Source organism: Rhinolophus hipposideros (assembly GCF_964194185.1).
Source record: "Rhinolophus hipposideros genome assembly, chromosome: 21".
In the NCBI taxonomy this organism is placed as follows: domain Eukaryota; kingdom Metazoa; phylum Chordata; class Mammalia; order Chiroptera; family Rhinolophidae; genus Rhinolophus; species Rhinolophus hipposideros.
Window position 1 is genome coordinate 20,910,542 of NC_138067.1, and position 22,590 is coordinate 20,933,131.

The 22,590-nt window shown below is 35.4% G+C and overlaps 1 protein-coding gene and 1 pseudogene across 4 annotated transcripts in view; one reads left to right on the forward strand and one right to left on the reverse strand.

Annotated features, from left to right (window-relative positions):
* AP1G1 (adaptor related protein complex 1 subunit gamma 1) overlaps window positions 1-22,590 on the forward strand; it is a 72,892-nt gene that overhangs the window by 40,391 nt on the left and 9,911 nt on the right. For all 3 annotated transcript variants that reach the window (XM_081032937.1, XM_081032938.1, XM_081032939.1), the window contains 13 exons: window positions 2,236-2,331; window positions 3,598-3,678; window positions 3,871-3,969; window positions 6,494-6,549; window positions 7,690-7,803; window positions 10,777-10,917; window positions 11,635-11,689; window positions 15,734-15,856; window positions 16,043-16,132; window positions 16,737-16,864; window positions 17,818-17,922; window positions 19,131-19,272; window positions 19,467-19,593. In XM_081032937.1, coding sequence (XP_080889063.1) covers window positions 2,236-2,331; window positions 3,598-3,678; window positions 3,871-3,969; window positions 6,494-6,549; window positions 7,690-7,803; window positions 10,777-10,917; window positions 11,635-11,689; window positions 15,734-15,856; window positions 16,043-16,132; window positions 16,737-16,864; window positions 17,818-17,922; window positions 19,131-19,272; window positions 19,467-19,593 — 1,357 coding nt within the window. The remainder of the gene's footprint in view (window positions 1-2,235; window positions 2,332-3,597; window positions 3,679-3,870; window positions 3,970-6,493; window positions 6,550-7,689; window positions 7,804-10,776; window positions 10,918-11,634; window positions 11,690-15,733; window positions 15,857-16,042; window positions 16,133-16,736; window positions 16,865-17,817; window positions 17,923-19,130; window positions 19,273-19,466; window positions 19,594-22,590) is intronic.
* LOC308490546 (cytochrome c oxidase subunit 7C, mitochondrial-like) lies at window positions 19,731-20,206 on the reverse strand (annotated as a pseudogene). The gene has a single exon. The product of its transcript is annotated as a cytochrome c oxidase subunit 7C, mitochondrial-like (transcript).

Consider the following 22,590-nt stretch of genomic DNA (forward strand, 5'->3'; position numbering starts at 1 on the left):
GCTGTGCTTAATGCTATGAGTTACTTGTTCTAGCATTTTTGACTAACTCCCTAGTCCAGTTTTTGTCTTGTCACTTAAACTCCTGACTCCAGAATCAGCCTTGGATTTCAGTTGCAGCCTTTCCTGAATTGTAAGCCTCTTTCTCTGCCTTTCCTTTATCTTCACTTGAGAAACTCGGAGCAGTTTCTCCCAGTGGCTTTGGTGATGGCAATTCTAGATCGGTTTAGAGCCTTGACACAAAACACTGCTTCTTTTTAAAGTAGATACTTTAGAGCTATATGTGGGTAACCTCATACTTTAAAAAGCTCCGTGTGTACCTCTGAACTTTCAGTTCAGACTTAGAGCTTTTATTTTCCCTTTACCTGCACTTAATCTTGCCTAGAAGTTTTGGAATATAAAAAGGATTGTGAGGTAGAGCGGGTGGGCATCAACTGATTTTCATGGCTGCAGCCTTTCCCTTTGTCATCTTACTTTGTTTGTCTTGTCATCAGTTTTAGTAACTTGCATTTTTGTCTGAACAATAAAGCCGGGCTCCAAGAATTAGTATGCTGAACACTTAGACGTTTGTGCTTTTTGTCCCAGGGTGATCTTAATGTGTGGTGTGCTGGTCTTTTGGCGATAAATAAAACAATTTCTGAATTTAGTAGCCCAAGGGAAAAGGACTTCTCCAAGATACAAACTAGATTAAAAAAATAGTTAGGGATATGCGTAGTACAAAAACGTAGGCCATTGGAAAGGATGCAAGGCGAGACTCTTTTTGTGCAGAGCTTGGTAGATGACCTCGGCTTTATTACATAAATTTTAAAGCAGTGTATAAAATTATATTATTCTTATCTCTGATATAAATCTGCTCACAGTTGACATGCTTAATGTGGATTCTATTTAGAACTTACAGGTGTCTGTGGCTTACATTTGTTTTAATCTTAGAGTTGTCCAAATTAGATTTTTGTTTAGGTGACTTACGAAGCACATAATTCTGAAATGTTATGGGCAAACTTATTTAAATTTACACAGATTATGTTCTCTTGTATTTAGAAATGACCTTAGCATTGTGAGTGTGTTGTGTGTACCTTGGGCCTACCTTGGCTTTTGTTTCGATCTTGATTCCCTTTTAGAGTTGGGGAGTAGAGTAGGGAGGGGACCGAGTCCCAATACATTGAGAAAAAGGTAACTGAGTTGCAGCAAAGTTGGGGCTGTTCTGATTGCCTCAGAAGGAGAGGTGATTTAGTTCACTGTGGACATGTCTTAATTTTAGGTGTTTAGAGTTGTTTATATAGCTGAATTGAGTTTTTAGTTGTAGACTGGAAAAGTTCCTGTTGTGAAGAACATTTTGGAATAGGGTTTTAACATTAAGTGGTTGATCAACAGAGTGAAATGAATAATAATAATTAAAGCATCTGTAAGTTCAGCTTGGCAATAAAATTGCCTCTACTATGTGTTAATAAATAATGGACCAAAGTAAAGGAAGGACAAGAAGGGAATTCTGAGCATAAGGAATTTAGAGTTTCATTAGTAAGATAAGAAAAAAAGCAACAAATCAGTCTGTATAATTAAGTGCTAAAATTAAATTTTTCTCAAAATTGTGTCATGTAAGAATAGGGAAAGGAAATTATTCATGGCCTTAATACCTTTTTAAGGTGAAAGATACAAGTTTTCATGTGTCTCTTCCACTTGGTCAATGTTGGAGGCTTTTGTATTCCCTATTGTTTGTTGGAAAAGGACATAATTAGCCCTATCTTAAGAGAAATTTTTTCTCTATTTGATTTAATAAGATCACGAGTATTTTGGGTATGATACCATTTTATATGAAATGTTTGTGTATGTGCTGCTGAAGCAAGCACTATATCCAGATGTTTAAGTGGATAATACCTGAACATTTCTGTGCCATCTAGGTATGTCAAGTTCTATAGAAGTAGAAATGCAGCAATATGCTCCATAGGCATGTGTTTTACTTGTTCCCATAGGCTTTCTGACCTACTGTTGTTTGTAGTTTCTTTGCATATATAACTCTGGAGTAAAAAAGTCTAGTTTGTTTTTATTCAGGTACTTCTTGAGTTCTTGGTAAAAATACTCCTAAGTTATATTTATTGAACATCAACAATGTACTAACTAGTACATTGGTAGAATTTGCTTGGACTCAGACCCTTGTACCCTTTTGCTAAGCCAACTTACCTGCCTATTCATGAGAAATTCTTTGATGTTCACTGTTTTTTGATGCATCTTTCTTCCCTACAGCTTGTGCCCCAATTAGTTCGTATTCTAAAGAACCTCATCATGTCCGGATATTCACCAGAACATGATGTTTCTGGTATCAGTGATCCCTTTTTGCAGGTGAGCTTGAAAGAAAGTTTTGAATACATGACATATGAATTTAATACCTTTGGAATGGATTATTTCCTTCGTTTTAAGTTTGTGTTGGGTAGTAATTTGGTAGTTAACTGATTAAACTGATTATATTAATTAATAAGTGAATAGTGACACAGCTCTGTATTTTATTAGATTAATAGAATGAAATTATGGTTGTAATAGTCAAAATTATGTAATACTTAGATTTGACTTATCAATATAAGGCATACCTCCTTTTATTGGGCTTCGCTTTATTGCACTTCACAGATGTTGCCTTTTTGCTTTGTTTTTTGTTTTTTTTACGAATTGAAGTTAAGACCCTCTGCCAGCAAAGATTATGACTCGTTTTATTGTGATACTGTATGACAGTGGTCTAGAACCGTACTCATAATATCTCTGAGGTATGCCTGTAATATAGCTCTGCAGGTAGTGGTATCCATTAGCTGTGGAGTGGCAGTGTGGTTTGTTTAATGTCATTAAGACACAGAAACATATAAAGTCTCTAACGATAATGTTTAAAATTCTTCTGTTTGAATTTCGACCACTTCTAATGGGATCTAAGACTTCATTTAAGTTTTTTTTGGATGTAAAGAATTGTTTAATAAATGTATCCATGTACACTTATCAATATAATACTTAGATTTGACACAGATTGAAGACTCAATATTGTTAAAATGACAACTCTGTCCAAATTGATCTATACAGTCAACATAATCTCTATCAAAGTTCCAGTAGGATTATTTTGTAGAAATTGATTAATTGATCCTAAAATTCATATGGAAATACATAGGACCCAGAATAGTCAAAACAATTTTTAAAAAGAACAAAGAATTTACAGGGCCCGACTTCCACACTTACTACTATATAGAGCTACTCTATAATGTGGCAGTGTCGTAAGGATTGAGTAAATGGAACAGAAGTATTATACTATTACATTTATGATCAGTTGGGTTTTTTTTCCACTAAATCAATTCAATTTATTCATCCATTCATTAAAATAACTTTTTTTTAATTTTATTTTTTTATTAGTTTCAGGTGCACAAGACAAAGTAATACTTAGACGTTTATCATTTATATCCCTCACACTGTGGACCCCCTCCCCCCATTCACTCTCTCTTTGACATCACACAGAGCCATCACATTTCCACTGTCTCCACTCCCAATACATTTAAGTTTTTTGAATTTTGTACGAAGTAGACATAATTTGTGCCAGACATAATTTGTTGGTCTTTCTCATATTTTGCACATTAGGTACGAATTTTGCGGTTATTAAGAATTTTAGGACGAAATGATGATGACTCAAGTGAAGCTATGAATGACATATTAGCACAGGTGAGTAGACCAAGCTTGCATTATGTTAAATATTCATCTTAGTTTAGCAGGGAGTAGAATGAGTGTGGATCAATTTTTATTTGTGTTTCCTCGTTGGTGGCTATAATCAATCACAAAATGTGTCTTGATACTCTGTATGTTTTTTGGAAGCATTATTTTACCATTTATGTACTGCCCTCTGTGTCTTTTCAGGTTGCTACTAATACAGAGACTAGTAAAAATGTAGGAAATGCTATTCTTTATGAAACGGTTTTGACTATCATGGATATTAAGTCAGAGAGTGGACTGCGAGTAAGTCTTGTTTTAATCTTTTCTTTTCCCTGAACATTTCATTTAGAATAATTGACTTAGACTTTAGTACGTTGGAAATGAATTCCATTTGAAAATTAACTTGAGGAAAGAATGATACAAAATGTGTAGTACTGTGTTTTGGCAGCTGAAGTATCATACTCTCCCACTGAAGGCTTACTATTGATCATAATAAAGTTTGGAAGATCTTAGGTATAATTAGATATATAGATACTGTGGAGTGAAGGAAACATTTCAGAATAAGCTTTTACTAGAGCCATGATTTGAGTTGTACTTCAAACAAGACAAGACATCATTTTTTAATTAAATTGTTTTTATTTAAGAAATAAACTCATAAAGTAAAACAACACAAACGGTAGAGAAGGTATGTGGGGAAGAAAATGTCTGCCTGTGGCTTTCATGTGTAGAGTCTCAATTCTTCTAGTGGGAAATAGTTATCATTTTCTGATATATTTTTTTAGAGATGTTTTATCCATATTTAAATGTGTTTGTACATGTGTATTTTTTCTCTTCCCACTTTTAAAAACTTTTTATTTGAAATAATTTTAGACTTACAGAAAAGTTGCAAAAATAGTTAATTTCTGTATATCCTGCACTCAGCTTCCCATAATATTAACATCTTTTATTACTATAGTGTTATCAAAACTAAGACATTAATATCAATACCATGCCATTATCTAAATTATAGATTTTACCAATTTTTCTACTAATATTTTTTTCCTGTTGTAGGAGCCAATCCATGATTCCACCTTTCATTTAATTGTGATGTCGCCTTAGTCTCTTCCAATCTATAACAGTTCTTTCATCTTTCCTTCTTTCATGGCTGTCACTTTTGAAGAGTACTGATTAGTTAGTTACTTTTTAGTATGTTCCTCAAATTAGCTCACATATTTTCTCATAATTAGATTGACGTTATGCTTTTTTGGCAAGGCTATCACAGAAGTGATGTGCCTTTCTCAGTATCATATCGGGAGGTACAGCCTATCTATTTGTCTTACTAGTGGTGATATTAACCTTGATCATTTGGTTAAGGTGGTGTCTGCTGTATCTCTCCACTATAAAGTTGTTAATATTCCCTTTGCTTAATTAAAAATATTTTGGGAGACACTTTGAGAATATACGAATACCTTGTTCTCCTGAGACTTTTGCCAATCAATTTTATTATCTTTTTTTTTTTTTTTTTTTTTTTACAGGACTTTATTGGGGAATAGTGTGTACTTCCAGGACTTTTTTCCAAGTCAAGTTGTTGTCCTTTCAATCTTAGTTGTGGACGGTGCCATTCAGCTTCAAGTTGTTGTCCTTTCAGTCTTAGTTGTGGAGGGCCCAGCTCAGCTCCAGGTCCAGTTGCCGTTGCTAGTTGCAGGGGACGCAGCCCACCATCCCTTGTGGGAGTCGAGGAATCGAACTGGCAACCTTGTGGTTGAGAGGACGCGCTCCAACCAACTGAGCCATCCGGGAGCTCAGCGGTAGCTCAGCTCAAGGTGCTGTGTTCAATCTTAGTTGCAGGGGGTGCTGTCCACCATCCCTTGTGGGACTCGAGGAATTGAACTGGCAACCTTGTGGTTGAGAGCCTACTGGCCCATGTGGGAATCGAACCGGCAGCCTTTGGAGTTAGGAGCACAGAGCTCTGATTGCCTGAGCCCGGGCTGGCCCCCAATTTTATTATCCATCAGAGGATCTTGTCTGCAACAGTTGTTAGGGTGGTGTTCTAATGATACTCTTCTATTTCCTTTTTTTGGTCCTCATTAAATAATTGGAATTCTTCTGTAAGGAAGAATTTTCCCTGATGAATTTATTCATTCTTTCAATCATTTATTAATATAAGAATAGCTGGCCTGGGGCAGACAGTTAGCTCAGTTGGTTAGAGCACAGTGCTCTTTACACAGTTGCTGGTTTGGACCCCACATGGGCCACTGTGAGATGCTCCCTCCACAACTAGATTGAAACAACTACTTGACTTGGAGCTGATGGGTCCTGGAAAAACAAACTTAAAAAAATGAAAAATAGCTGGCCTATTCTAAGAAACAAATTTACTAACTATAATACAGTATTTATGTATAATTCTTTTTGTCTTTAACATAACAGTATCCAAATAACTTAACCAAAGTAACTTAGGTTAGTTCTTTTCTTTTCCCCACCTTTCAAACAAAATGGTAACGTATCATATATATTGTCCTGCACCTTACTTTTTTTATCTAACATTATGTTGGAGCTAGTCCATATTTATGTGTAAAGACCGTCCTCATTTAAAAAAAAAAAGTGATAGAATGTACATAGCATAAAATTTACCATTTTAACCATTTTTAAGTCTGTAGTTCAGTGGCATTAAGTGCATACACATTGTTGTGCAACCAACACCACCATTTATCTTCAAAATTTTTTGTCTTTCCAATCTATAAAATACCATCTACTACCTTTAAATAGTTTGCACCCATAGGAAGCCATGAAATTAAACACTATGAATACTTAATTTTCCCAGATTTTAACCTTTGCTATTTTTCTTCAGGTCCTAGCCATAAATATCCTGGGTCGTTTCTTATTGAACAATGACAAGAATATTAGGTAAGTCAGCTGAAAAGTGTCTTGTATTTTGTTATTATAAACTCGGTTTTTTCAAGAGTGACTTTGCTTAGGATCACACATTTATTGAGTGACGTATCCAGAACTTGAACATAGGAAATTCAGGATTTCTATTTTTAGTCTGGTCTTAAAACTATTGTTTTGTAAAGAATTTGAGGACTTGCCTCATGGCTTAATTTTTACTCCTATTTATGCTATAAATCAGGAGTCAGCAAACTTTCTGTGAAGAGCCAGATGGTCAATATTTTAGGCTCTATGGGCTTGTGGGTCACTGTGGCAGTTGCACAACTCTGCCTTTTGGCATGAAAACAGCCAAAGACTATGTAAATGATGAATATGGCCGTGTTCTGATAAAAATTGATTTACAATTTAGCAGAGGGCTGGAGTTTTGCAGGTAGGCTATAGTTTGCTGACCCCTGCTCTAAACTAAGAAGAAAAAATATATTTCGGGTTGCAAATCTGGAACATCTTTGTGAATTCCAGTTAGTTTTTTAAAGTGGATGGATTTATCAATATTGTTTTTTATTTTGTTACTTTCCTATATGTAGTATATCTTGTTTGCCTTTTTTCCTCTTTTGATCAAGAGAAAAATTTCTATCATGTTAAGCTTGAAAAAATGTGGAAATAAGCATTGTGCTGTCCTGAATTATCTTCTCCTTCCAAAAGAATTTTTAAATACTTGGATCTTAAACTCAAACTCAGATTTTTGTAGGGGTAGTTTTAGTACCAGTATTAAATAAAAGAGAAGATATAAATGGTAAAATTGAAATAATTTTCTCTTGCATTTTGAGACTAAGACCTGAAAAGGCATACCGTATGCTTATTTTGTTGTACTATTTGGAAGAACTTGAAAAAATTTAGTCAATCATTTTTAGAAGTTTAAATGGACTTGACCTTGAATGCAAATCTAAATCCAAGGCTGCTCCTGGGTGCCACTTTAGATTATAGTGTCTCTTATGCCTTTAAAATGTTACTAGTATACTCACTGAGTCTTTTCTTTTAAATGTTTAAAAATGTATGTTTTTCCTTAGTCTTCACACTTTTTTTGGTCATTATTTAGGCAGAGAACTATCTTGAAATTTACATTTTAATTCTGTTCTTCTGCAACTTTCTTTCATCCAGATATGTAGCCTTGACATCTTTGTTGAAGACTGTGCAGACAGACCATAACGCAGTCCAGAGGCACAGAAGCACAATTGTGGACTGTCTAAAAGATTTGGATGTCTCAATAAAACGGTAACAGATTCTTGAGTTCTCTGCCTCTGCCCCGCCTGTTAACTTTGTCGTAGTTTTGAAAGTGAGAATGTTGACATTTATGTATTTAGTCATCATTTTCACAGATGTATTCCCTGCAGAGCAAATCCTTTTATAGAAAGGATTAGCAGGGAGAAGTTTAGGTCAGTGAAGGAGGTCAATAAGGAATACTTAAGTGTACAGTGACGTTTTCCTCGCTTCTTTGATAATGAAACAGATAAAGATAAGCTGGGCAAAAGTTTACTTAACAGAGGTACTGTGCTTTGTGTGTTGGAGGATGAAAATACGGAGTGATCCATCGGCCAAGTGTTTTATCACTATGCTGAAACTCAAATTGCTGACAGCACACGTTTTCTCACAGTACTATGCCCTAAGATACTACAGGCAGCTGTGTTTCTTAGAACAGTGCATCGAGGAATGATTGGTAAGCAGCAGATAGCACTTTCAAAAGGCATACATTTTTTTTCCGTGGTGGAGTAACTGCTGGTTCTCCTCTTAGAAGAATTGTAGATGTTTGTGAAACCTAGGTATCGTTGGCCCCAGTGAAGTTTTGGTTGTATGTTCAAATCCAGAACAAATTGGATTTGACACAATCTCCGAAACCATTGACTTAACAAACATTTATTGTTATTGAATTCCTTTTGTTTGCAGAAAAGAGGTGCTAAGTTCTTGGGCTGTCTAAAGATAAGACCTAGACTCAGTAGCAACAACTTTTACATAGTGCTTTGCAAAGGATCTGTAAGCCCCCTCGCATGCAGAGCAAGTCAGTGAGACTAGGCATTTATATCCTCAGTTAACAGATTAGTTAAAATATAGTCCCAAAGGAATCAAATGACTTAACTCCAAAACCTTACCCACTGTACAGCCTGGGAATAGAAATCAGGCCTCTGACTCCTATTGTGTTGTTTCTCTGTACCTTATCATTGGTCTTTTCAGTTCAAAAGTATAACATGTGTCTGTTTGACAGGCTTTCTAGCAGTAAGAGCTCAAACTCTGTAGCCAGACTGCCTTATTTCAAATCCTGCCTCTGCCCTTAATAGAAGTGGTCTTGTTTACTTAACCTTTAAATGCCTCAGTTGTCCCATATTTAAAATGTGGATACAAGAGTACTCACTTCATAGGGTTATGCAGTATTAACTGGATTAGTAAAAGTAAAGTACTTAAGCACTATGTAAGAATTAGCTATTATTGTATTTCTATAAGGATTGTGTTTTTTTTGCTTGTAAATTAGTTAAGATGAAAATATTTTCTACTTTTTAAATTGCTATTTTTAGAAGTCAGTTTAAATGCCATGTTTGAAATTACTGACCAAATATGAAAAGATGCATATAGTAATTTTAGAACTTTTATATGTTAAACGTTTCCATTTTTGCCTTGGTTACCAAATTTGATAAGCAGTTACAGAAATTTGTATATGCTCTTTTTTCCTTTTCCTTTTCTTGGCCTTCATTCTCTCTTTCATTATTTTCCCCAGCTTTATTGAGATATAATTGACATGTAGCATTGTGTAAGTTTAAGTTGTACAATGTTGGATTTGACACAGTTATATATGTTACAAAATAATTACCACCATAGCATTAACACCTGCATCATATTACATAATTACTATTTCTTTTTTTGTTCTTAAGAACATTTAAGATCTACTCCCAGTAATTTTCAAGTATGTAATACAGTGTCATTAACTTTAATCACTGTGTGGTACATTATATCCCCAGAGCTTAATCATTTTATATAACTGAAAGTTTATACCGTCTGACCACATTTCCCCTTCTCTCCCCCTCTCAAGACCCTGATGACCACCCTTCTAGTCTCTTTCTATGTGTTTGTCTTTTTTTACTTCCACATTTAAGTGATATCCTACAGGATTTGTCGTTCTGTATCTGACTTACTGTACTTAACATAATGCCTTTTGAAGTTCTTTTTGTTCTAATTTTCCACATACCTTTTTCTTTTTGTTTACTGCAGTTTTTATTTACTCAACAGTAAGAGAAAAATAAACATAAAGCAAGTGATCAGAAATAGCACAGATTTTGTGCATTTCTTCATCTACATACCTTTTGTTATAAATCATGTTATATCATCTTTGGATAGCAGTGGGTGTAATAAAAGAGTATGGTGACTTTATATAAGGAATAATGCAGAGAGAATAATTTTGTTGCCCCCCCCTTTTTAAAAGATTTTATTGGGGAAGGGGAACAGGACTTTATTGGGGTACAGTGTGTATTTCCAGGACTTTTTTTTTTTTTCCAAGTCAAGTTGTTGTCCTTTCAATCTTAGTTGTGGAGGGTGCTGTTCAGCTTCAAGTTGTTGTCCTTTCAGTCTTAGTTGTGGAGGGCACAGTTCAGCTCCATGTATAGTTGCCGTTGCTAATTCCGGGGGCGCAGCCCACCATCCCTTGTAGGAGTCGAACCGGCATACTTGTATACTTGTGGTTGAGAGGATGCACTCCAACCAACTGAGCCATCTGGGAGGCAGCTTAGCTCAAGGTGCTGTGTTCAATCTTAGTTGCAGGGGTCCGAGCCCACCATCCTTGCGGGATTCAGAGTGGTTGAACCGGCAACGTTGTGGTTGAGAGCTCACTGGCCCATGTGGGAATCGAACCGGCAGCCTTCGGAGTTAGGAGCATGGAGCTCCCAACTGCCTGAGCCACCGGGCCAGCCCTGTTGCCCCTGTTTTTGAGCTTTTTTTCTAAATTTCAGCTTCATAGAATAGATTGTTGAACCCCAACTACATTTTTGCTCATCAGTAGTGTCTCTCTCAGGAATATTTGAAGAAAAGTGTTGAACAAAGATTCAAAAATAGAAAAACTGACTTTGATAACGTTGGTTATCTCACGTGCAAAGATTGGAATCACAGAATCATGCAAGGAGATTAACACGCACCAGTGCTTGGTATTTGTTTTCTTCCCACTGTAAATATCATAACTTTTTTTTCTCAATTTTTTCCCTCTGCAAGGCGTGCAATGGAATTGAGTTTTGCCCTGGTAAATGGGAATAATATCCGAGGCATGATGAAGGAATTACTTTATTTTCTGGATTCATGTGAGCCAGAATTTAAAGCAGACTGTGCATCTGGAATCTTTCTTGCTGCAGAAAAGTAAGATTTAATTTTTACCTGTATTGGTAAAAGATGCTTGGAACTTTTAAAAGCATCTTCAAAACATGGGGAAAATATTGTAAACGTGTTTGAAACATGTAACATTTATTTCAAGCTCCCAATTAGAAATTAGCTTGAGAAGGCCATGTTAGCCAGCATTTAAGTATGCTAAGACCAAAAAAAAAATTCCCAAGTTTACAAAATCTCTTCCCATGTCTGTTCTTTAACCTCTCGTATATGATGCCCTTTTAATGAAGACTAGAGAAAAGTTGTAGCATCTGAATTGTGGCTGTGTAAAATTTTAGGAAAAAATACCTCAAGATTTTGGTAGCACGGTTATTTCTCTGCTCTTTAACTGTGAGATTAAGGGAACAAGTCCCTAGTCCTGGTGTTTCCTGGGTCTGGGAACAGTCACTTTTCTTCTGTCTGCTCTGTCTTCTCCTGCCCCGATCTTGTGGTTTGTTTTCTGAGACACTGGAGACAGACTCCCATTTTTCAGCAACTCTCAATTGCAGTAATATGTGAAACGTGTGAGTTTGACAGTGTGCCATTTTATCACCCTTTGAGAGGGGTATTGCTGCTAGATTTGAAATGTCTCCAATTATAATTACTTAGCAAGTGAGTTTAAAGAAGACCAAAGGCAGGATTTTGAAAGTCACTGAGCACAGTACAATTTACGGGTTCTCATTTTTTCACCTGGTGCCATTATTTTCTTAGGTATGCACCTTCCAAACGGTGGCATATAGACACAATTATGCGTGTCCTGACAACGGTAAGTAGCTTTTTAAAGTCAACATATACTAAGAAGTAAGTATGCTGAGTAAGGCAGACAGCCCTTGTTTTCATGAAGCTTACATTCTCGTCGGGGAGATAGGAAATTCATGGGGAAGCACGTACTACACTGTCAGGCAGTGAAAAGGCAGCATTGAAAGGACTGTGATGATGGCAGGGGAGGATGGGATATGGCGGTGGGCCAAGTCACTAAGGGGGGTAACATTGGAGTAGAAAACTTAGTGAAATGAGGAGCCATACAAAGATTTGGGGAAAGAATATACTGATCTGAGGGAACAGCAAGTGTTGCAAAGACCTCGGGTAGCAAAAAGCGTGGCCTGCTTGGAGAGCAAAAAGGCCAGTGAAACCAGAGAATGGTAGCATTGATGCAGGGGCTAGATTCTATAGGACATCATAGGAGTTTGGATTTTATTTTGAATGTGATAGGAAGGTTTTGAATGACTAAATTTATTCTGGATTTAAAATTATAGTTTTATAAGGTATTCTTTCTTTGGTAATCTTCCAGAGTTTTGGAGCTTTTCTGTTTATTATTCAATTAATAGTCAGAGATTAGAGATTTAAGAGTAAAAATGAAAGTGTAGTGTCATATAAAGAAAACATAACTATCTTTGTCTAATTATATCACCAGAAGTAGGTGCTGTAAAGGAAAACATTCACAAATGTGACTGTATTAAGATTTAAAACTTGTATAGCAAAAGGAAATAAATCTACAAAGTTAAAAGACAAATGACAACTAGGGGAAAATCATTGTAACATAACAGCATATTAATATTTTTAACCTATAAATAACTTATAATTAATAGGAAAAATAAAAATATCTAATGGAAAAATTGGCATTTGAACAGGCACTTCACAAAAGAAGAAAGAAATGGCTAGTTAACATTGAAAAAATACCCTTGCTAGTAAAGAAATAGTAAAATAAAAGTGAAGTATTGCTTTTCACTTACACTTTGTAATCTAATTCCTATTATTAGTTACAAAATAGAAAAAGAGGCAGTATTCTTCCCTTTATATGGATATAAAATGCTGTTGTCTTTCCAGAGTACAGGTTGGTAGCATGTAGTAAAATTCTTAATTAATACTTTTTAATTCATTAATTTTGAGGACTTTATGTTGGAGAAATAAAAGAATAAATGTACAAAAATGTCTACACAAAGGTGTTCATATCAATTTTGTGTATATAATAGGAGAAAGTTGGAAACAACTAGACATCTCCAAATAGGCATTGGTTAAGTAAATTATGAGAGATCTGTAGGAAGAAATGATACCATTAAAATTATGAGATGTCATATATGAGATATATGAGATGTCACATATATATATGTTATGTACATATATATGTTATATATGTACATATATGTGTTATGTATGTTATATATATGTGTACATATATATTATGTATATATATACATATTTATTTATTTATTTTATTTTTTAAGGAGGGTGCAGTGGCCCATGTGGGGATTGAACTGGCAACCTTTGTGTCATTAGCACCATACTCTAACCAACTGAGCTAACTGGCCATCCCATTATATATACATTTTAGTTTCTGTGGAATTCTGTCTGTGATGTAGTAGTTCTCTAGTTTTACAGTGAATTAATTTTGTAAAAGGTTAGAAGTTAATAAATGTACTTACTAATGGGGAAATAGTTCTGTAACAAAAGATGTGAATCAAGACACATTTTTTTAGTTTTTATAAGGCTCAAAAGAAGGGAAAAATTAGAACTCTTGAAGAAAAATGTTTATTAAACTTTAAAACCATTTTTTAAAATGCTTCTACTTTTCATTTTTCCTACTAAGCCATCTTCTCTTCTTACGATCATATGATTTCTCTTTAGCCTGTGGATGTACTGTGTTACAATAATCGATTTTTGATTATTGAACCAGCCTTTCATACCTAGATTGAATCCCACATGGTTGTGGCATATAATTCTTTTTATACATTGTTGTATTTGATTTGCTAATATTTTCAAAGGATTTTTGCATCTTATGTTCATGAGAGATACTGGGCAATAGTTTTCCTGATGTTTTCTTTGACACGTGTTGTTCAGTAGTGTGTTTAATCTCCCAACTACTTTGGAATTTCTTAGCTATTTTTGTGTTATTGATTTGTAGTTCAATTTTGTATGATTTCTATTCTTTTAACTTAAAGATATTTTTTTATGGACCAAAATGTTGTCTGTCTTGGTGAATGTTCCATGTGAGCTTGAGAAGAATGTGTACATTCTACTGTTGTTGGATGAAGTAATCTATAAATGTCAAACAGATCATGTTGATGCCTTCTCTAATTTCAAACGCTGCTTTCTCCCACAAGAATATAAATATCTAAATTACACCACAATTCCCTGCTTTTTAACTTCTTGTGTTTTCTTTGCCACCATTTTCCTAAACTTCTCCCTCTGACTTTGTGTTTCTTAACGGGAGGGGGTAGCTCAATCACCTGGGACTTTTCATTTTCCTTTTCCTTTTTTTACCCACTATTTTTCTTTCCAAAGTACACATGGTAAAGCCTGGGCTCCGTCTTGTAAATCACATCCACTCTTTTGTCCAGTAATGGGAGACTGAATAAGGTGGGGTGATATTAGGCACTGGTTTCACTGTTTGTATGTCCTGTACAGCCTGATTGTCATATTGCTCTGACAAATCCAAGATTTAGTTTTCTCATAGGTTGATTAGCTTTACTTTGTTCCACGGTTGCAAATAGTATCTCAGATTTTACTAGTCAAGAGGACATTAAAGAGACCAAGTTAAAAAAAACCAAAGTGTGGATAACTAAATACAAAGGTATTTCCCATTCCTGGGACTCATGGTTAGTTCTATAATATTTATAAACTCTACTCTTTAAAGGACATTCTGATGTTTTAAAGAAACTCAACGTTTTTAAAAAGTTGCTATTTATTTCTTATTTAACGTGCCCCTTTGAGCTGTGCAGGTACACTCTTCTCACCGTCCTCCAGCGTAACATGACTGCTGTAGTTAGCCTATGTGATTTTAACATTGGTGTTGGGCACTTGTCGGAAGGGAGAGTTTCTGGTAACTAAGTTCCCAGTGAATATACTTATTAAATTTTTGAAATCTTATGCTTTATCTGTTTTGTGTAGAAAAGGCCTTTCTTGAAATTTTTTATTTTTTTTAAAGATTTTATTGGGTAAGGGAAACAGGAGTTTATGGGGGAACAGTGTGTACTTCCAGGACGATTTTTTTTTTTTCCAAGTCAAGTTGTCCTTTCATTCTTAGTTGTAGAGGGTGCTGTTCAGCTTCAAGTTGTTATCCTTTCAGTCTTAGTTGTGGAGGGCGCAGTTCAGCTCCAGGTCCAGTTGCCATTGCTAGTTGCAGGGGGCGCAGCCCACCCTCCCTTGTGGGAGTCAAACCAGCAACCTTGTGGTTGAACGGACACGCTCCAATCAACTGAGCCATCTGGGAGCTCAGTGGCAGCTCAGCTCAAGGTACCATGCTCAGTCTTTAGTTGCAGGGGGCACTGCCCACCATCCCTTGCGGGACTCAAGAAATCGAACTGGCAACCTTGTGGTTGAGAGCCCATGCTCCAACCAACTGAGCCATCCAGGAGGCAGCTCAAGGTGCCCTGTTCAACCTTAGTTGCAGAGGGTGGAGCCCACCATCCCTTGAGGGACCCGAGGAGTTGAACTGGCAACCTTGTGGTTGAGAGCCCACTGGCCCATGTGGGAATCAAACCGGCAGCCTTCGGAGTTAGGAGCATGGGCCTCCAACCGCCTGAGCCACCAGGCCGGCCCCCTTTCTTGAAATTTTAAACCTTTGTATTTTCCTTTTACTTTGGACAAAGAGGAGATTTTATTTTATTTTTTATGAAATTTAAAAACTTAGAATATTCATTTAAATAAGTAAGACTTTGAAGTTTGAGCTGCTTATGAACCTGAGAATTGGAACCAAGTTTATCTTTGAGGGTGTTCTGCAATAGCGTCCTTTTAACAGCATAATAATCGCTAACATTTTTTTTATCATTACTGTGTGTTTCTAGGGATAACTGTCTGCATTTCCTTTTAGGCAGGAAGCTATGTTCGTGATGATGCCGTCCCCAACTTGATCCAGTTAATAACCAATAGTGTGGAGATGCATGCCTACACTGTCCAGCGCTTGTACAAAGCAATTCTTGGTGATTATTCTCAAGTAAGTGCTTCATTTGTCCTTTTTCCTACTTTGGGGGGGGGGGAGAATTACACTTTATTTTTATGATATGTTCTTATTAATTCTAAATGTGCCGCAGTTCTGGCCTTTATGATTAGATGGCCTATGATTTGCATTAATTTTTGCAAGGATTAAAGTTCTTGACAAACGATAACTTTCTTTTGACAGCAACCTTTGGTACAAGTAGCTGCATGGTGTATAGGTGAATATGGAGATCTTCTCGTATCTGGCCAGTGTGAAGAGGAAGAGCCTATTCAGGTACCCCTTGTCACTCTTAGTTAAAGATAGGAAAAAACGGTGGGTTTGGTTGTGAGGGTAGTTTGAAGTTGAATCCTTGAAAACCTTGTAAAGAAGTAATACCAGAATTATATTGGAAAACCTGCCAATTTTTTAGGTAGAACTTATTGGGCCACTGAACTTATTAAAATTATCACCTTAGGATCCACTCCCTACCCCGTCAGACTGAATTAATATTGTTTCTTTTACCCTTTCACTGATTTAAACAAGCAGTGAGACCGATAGCCATGTTTTCATTGGCTCATTAAAGAACTGACTTTAGAAGTTGTGGCAATAACACTTGAACTCTGTAACTTTTTCTTTCCTTCCTCTACTTCTGCTTCATGAAGCTGTAATGTGCCTCTCAGTCCCCAATTGGTATTTTCCACTCTTTTTTACCTACCTCCTGTCTGCTTCTGGTTAATAGATCAGCTTGGTCAGTTACCCTTGCAAAGCACGAATTGTGTTAGAAGCTTGGTAATGGTGGAAGGATTGATTGTCTTTCTGGTGGCATCCTGTGACTTGATACCAGATTTAGATGTTTACGGTTACAATTGACTGTACATTGCCTTTTTTTCCTCCTTAGGTAACAGAGGATGAAGTGTTGGATATTTTAGAAAGTGTCCTAATCTCTAATATGTCCACCTCTGTGACACGAGGTTATGCCCTCACTGCCATTATGAAGCTTTCTACTCGATTCACCTGTACTGTAAAGTGAGTATGGAGATATAAGGTGAACAGGTTGTTTTGTAATTTTAAAACTTTTTATTATGGGAAATTGCAAGCAAAGGCAAAAGTAGAGAGAATAATAAAATGAAATGCATATACCTATTATTCCACAATAACAATCCTTGTTTTGTGGTTAATCCTTATTTCATCTATACTCTGCTTCCTCTCATCCCTCCACTGCACTATTGATTATTTTGAATGTAAAAAGTTATGTTTTTTAAAACATAGATTTCTAATGCATTTTTTAATTTTTTTAAAGTTATTTCCTTATATAAGCATTCTGGTTTATTATAATATTTTGAGATGTCTGAATAAGAAGAAAATTGTAAGGGTTTGGATGTTTAAATCTTTAAATTCTGCTGTTTACTATTTTGAATAAAAGTCAATTCTTGGAACAATTTCCCACCCAAGCATATATAAGGCACAATTAGTTCTCTTAGACTTTCTGCTTTACTTTTTAATGTAAGGCCTTGTGAAAAAGTGTATTTTTGACTCTTTAAATTGTGAACTAGAAAAATCTGGTGTCAAATGATGACCCTTTGTTGATACAACTGATGCTATGCCTCTCTTGCTGATAAAAGCTTATTTTAAAGTTATTAAAGAAGAGTATGAACAGTATAAGTTTATTCTTTTATAGCAAATTAATAATTGATACCTTTGTGTAGCAAATTTTAGGGTATGGGACATTTAACAGACAAAAATCTAGCATTGCAATTAGAATAATTATAATAGTGAATGATGGTATGAATGATGGTGTCAAGGTATATGTTGGATGAATGAAGATAAAGGAAAGGTGTTTCGTTTTTGAAAGACTATGTAAATTAAAAAAAGGTGAGTATTTCAAAATTTTAGCCAGAAAACTTGTGTTTAAACATTATTCTGTTTGTTTATGAACTTTCTTTTGGGTATTTGAATTCATTTGTCATTTTATTCCAAAGCCGAATTAAGAAAGTGGTTTCCATCTATGGAAGCAGCATTGACGTGGAACTCCAGCAGAGGGCAGTAGAATATAATGCACTTTTTAAGAAATACGACCATATGAGGTAAGTGGAAGAAACTAAGTAATGTATGTGCATCTTAACATCCTGAACAATTTATAACTGTCATTATAAATCCATAAAGGAGACTCATTCTTCATGCTTTATTAACTGGACTTCATAACCCTATTTAGTTCTAATTGCTTGACTAATTGCTTGTTTTGTTCATCTTCTATTCTGTCTAGCCTCTAAAAAAATAAGTTAACTGGTCTTTCTTTGCCCTTCTCCTCTTTCTTTTCGTATGGAAAGTTTGCTTCATTTCCCATTTTATTTGGTTAAGAAGTGGGAGTTACATTTTTTCCAAGAGAATCTCATTCAAATATCATTATTAACATTTTGGTGCATGTCATCTTTTTTCTCCCTTCTGTTTTGCAGTATCTTCTTAATTGGAACCTGTTACCGTATTTTGCTGTGTATAATGCACACTTTTTTGCCCAAATTTGTGAGGGGAAAATAAGGATGTGCATTATACATGGTTAGTACTAATTCCATATCTATATCAGTGTTTTTAAGTCTTATTTCTGCTTTTGAGTTAAAAGTGTAACTCTAGAAATCAATAACGATACCCGTATGCAAAGTAATACCCTGGAATACGAGAATCGATTTTGTTGAACTTATGATGAACTTGCAACAGTGAAGAATTCTTGGCCTTCTATGAGCATAAATATTGTAAATTTGTTACTGGTACATAAAATTTCTTGTACCTTGTATCTGTTCTTGTGTTTTGTAATTATTTGTTACATAACATTTCTTGTATCATAATATGTTAAAAAATAAATGCTAGAATTTCTTTATGTTACGAAAAACAAGTACCTTAATGTAAACGAATAAAAATTTGAATGAAAGAAAAACGAAAGATTTTTTTTTCCTGAAAATTTGGGCCAAAAACATGGGTGGGCATTATACACGGCAAAATACAGTAATACCTACCATTTGGTAATTTACCTTTCATTCCAATTTCTCTACCACTGAGAAATCCCAGTCTCTTGGGATTTGGGTCGACAGTTTGTCCTTTCAAGGCTTCTTGCCTGCCTTAATCCAGCCAGGAATTTAGGTCATGTATTCTTGTAATCTACCTTCTATTTTAGTTTGTGTTAGGGGATGGGGAGGGAAGATGGCTCTTTATGTTTGGCTCCAGTATAGTTAACAGTAATTGTTTTGGGTAGGGAATCTAGATTAACTGCCTAGAATTTAACCACTTCAGATTATTCCAGGTCTGCCCTGCTTGAGAGAATGCCTGTCATGGAAAAAGTGACCACAAATGGCCCTACTGAGATTGTGCAGACAAATGGAGAGACAGAACCAGCTCCGCTAGAGACCAAACCACCACCCTCGGGGCCACAGCCTACCAGCCAGGTAGCTTTTCACTTGGTTATCTGAGGTCCCTGGTGATTTTATAGTTCCTTATGAACCATTTCTTAGCGGATTTCCTTCAATGTTCCTGGATTGAATGATGGTTCTCTTCCTTATTTTTAAGTGTTCAAAGAGCTTTGTATTAAATATAGGTTAGGCAAATGACTGATAAACTGAGATATTATTTTCTTGTTTAGGCCAATGATTTATTGGATTTGTTGGGAGGAAATGACATAACACCTGTTATTCCAACTGCACCTACAAGCAAACCAGCTTCTGCTGGTGGAGAACTTCTTGATTTGCTGGGAGATATCAACCTTACAGGTGAGGCCAGCCTGGAGTTATTTCATCTTAGATAGGGATAACGGCTTTGGGGAAAAACTGCACTGAACATAGAGTTTCTCTTTTTCTTTTTTCCCCCAATTATCACATTTTGTATTTCCCAGAAGAGACATTAAGAACTCATGCTGTAAGTTTATTTACAGACATACCTAGTATGTTGAGTTCAACAGTTTGATCCATTTTTCAAAGTGACTCCACCTCCTGAAATGCTCCTCTTCATATCTGTTTCATGGATTAAGTAAAACTTCCTTGTTTCTTAAGCAGTTGGTGTCTTGCTATAAATAAAGGTGCTGCAAATCCAGATCCAAAATACAGAGTGATCATAACTAGCAACCACCACTGAAAATGGCAAATTCTTCACTGGGCCCTCCTCATAGTGGCTCCTATGGACCAGTGATGTTGTGAACCTCTGGATGCTCTGTCCCAGCATAGCGCTGTTGGGAGACCAACGAAAAGCGCAGAGACTGAAAATGGAGGACATGTGAACACAGACTCTCTAACACATGAATCAGTTGAATATGGGAGAGGCTAAATGAAAAGCAAGACTAGAACCTTCACATCTGGGATATAAACTGCTGTGCAAATGTTCTAGAGAGTAGGGATTCCTTAAAGTCCAATTTGTAATTTGAGGAAATAAAGTACTGATAGACTTTTGACTTTCTCTTTTAGGTTAGAAAAAAAATATATCCCAAGTCTTTTTTGCTTTTAGTTAGTATCCCAAGATAATCACTTTTTCTAGGTTTCTTTCTATTCATGGTTAGTTTGCAAGAGCTATGGTCACTTAGAGAATGGTGAGATGTTAACCTGTTTTCCTCGACCCTCTCCCATTCTCCCTCCCTTTCTCCCTGTTTTTAAAGCAAGGAAAAGAGAAAATCATCCATAAATGTAGTATTCAAACATAACTTTCATTTGGGAGTATTCTTTCTTATCTTTGTTTATGTAGTACACATTTGTAATTGATGTGTTATATATTAGGCATTTGTAATTGATATTATGAGCGCCTTAGACCAAGAGTATCACTGTAGTATATAATTTCCATCTTAAGTGACTTCTTTAAAAATATAATGATAAATAAATTTAAAAAATATATAATGGAGACTTATGGCATACATGACCTCAAGTAGAAAATAGCTGTAGGATAAGGATGTTTTTGTGGTCATCTAGACTGGCTGTCACAAGCTAAATGATTTTTTTCCCTAACACAGCAGCGTCCCAGAGCTCATGGTTTTTATCTACTATGTCTCAAAAAAATTTCAAAATGTTACTTCTTATGTATTTTGGAGTCATTCATATATAGTCAATTTCAAATCCTCAGATACCAAATCTATACTGGATATATGGAAAGGTAAAAATTCCATAGTTAAAATGTAGTGTATGGATGATATGCTTTATTTTTTAATGTGTTAGCATTTCCACATTAGTACATAGCCTTCACAATTAAAATTTTAAATGTTTGTCTAATACTTCATCAAGAAGTTTGTACCATTATTATTCAGTTCCTTACTATTGGGCATTTTGTTTATTTCCAGATTTTTTCTTATAACTAATGCCTCAACAAATATCATTACATCAATTTTGGATTACTTTCTTTGGCTAGTCTCTCTGAATCTGTTTAAAATAAGGATGACCAATACTTACCTCACGAAGTATTTGTGAGGAATGGTAACTTATTCAGTGCATGCATGACTCATAGTAGGCACTTAGTAAAAGTTACTTACCTAATCCTCAATGTATATAGCTATCTGTTTCACTGTACAGTCATCCTAAGTATTGTACAGTATCATTTTTTTAAAGCCCTAACAGGTGAAAGAAAGGTTGGCCTTATTATTTAGTTAATCTTAATTTTTTCAATCATGGGTAATGTTTCATATATATCCACATATTTGCATTTAAGTTAAAAATTTTGAGTTCTGAATTCCTTAAGCCATCAGCACAGTCATATCCTAATGTACAGTAGTTTAAATCAATGGAAATTACTAAATTTAGTGTGTGCTTTTAGAGGAATTGAAGCAGTGAGTTTCCGTTGTTTCCCAAAACTACCTATTGTAGCTTTATAGGAGGAAAAAAGCTAAAATTTAAGGGACTTAGAGACCCATGTTACCTGTATATATCTTGGGTGGCCTCTGATTTTCCGTGGGAACTGGGGACACATTTTAAAAATTGTTTTGATAATGGGAATTGTGGGAAAATTACTAGAGTTGATTTATAAAAACTAGGAGAACTACATGAGTATTTCTTTGTATACTTCATTGGTAATCAGCTTGCCTGCACGTTCTGGGGTGTCACATTTGTTTTAGCGTCTTGTGCTTTGTTTCTCCATCTGTATTTCTACCTTCCTTGATAATTTTTAGTGTGTCATTTGTTTTGTTTCCCCCTAGTGTACTTGGTATTTTTTTTGAAAAGATATTTCAGCCTTCCTTTAGTTTGTATTTTGTTAATACTTTTGAAAATGTTATATTTTCAGTTAATTTCATAAGTAGTTTGATATCTATTTAGATATTAAGTACATTCTCTGTTTTGCTGAATTTTCTTCTGCCTCGTCTTAGAATCCTGATATGTCTTAGTTAATGGTCATATTCTATCACTTGCCCTCTATTGTATGATCCTCAACTTGTTCTTATTTGGAAGGATCAAATAAAAACGGTAATATGGTGATTTCTTCCCCCAACTCCATACCACCCTCTCCAGGGTGGGTGGGTGTTAATATTTTATTACGCAGTGTTTAACATCTTGATCTACTTAGTTTGTAAAATAAAATATGATTATGAGAGCTGACATTCCCTTTGTAGTCCCCCCTCATCTCCTTCCCTCTTGATGCAATAGGGAGCTACTATCTATCCTAAAGCAGTATTTAGCTTTGGTGTTTACCTTTTCTGGGTATTTCTTGATAATAGTGTGTAGTATTGTTTTGCCAATTTTTACCTTTTTAGAAATGGCATGCAACTGAATGTTTTCTTTGCACCTTTCTTTTTTGCTAAA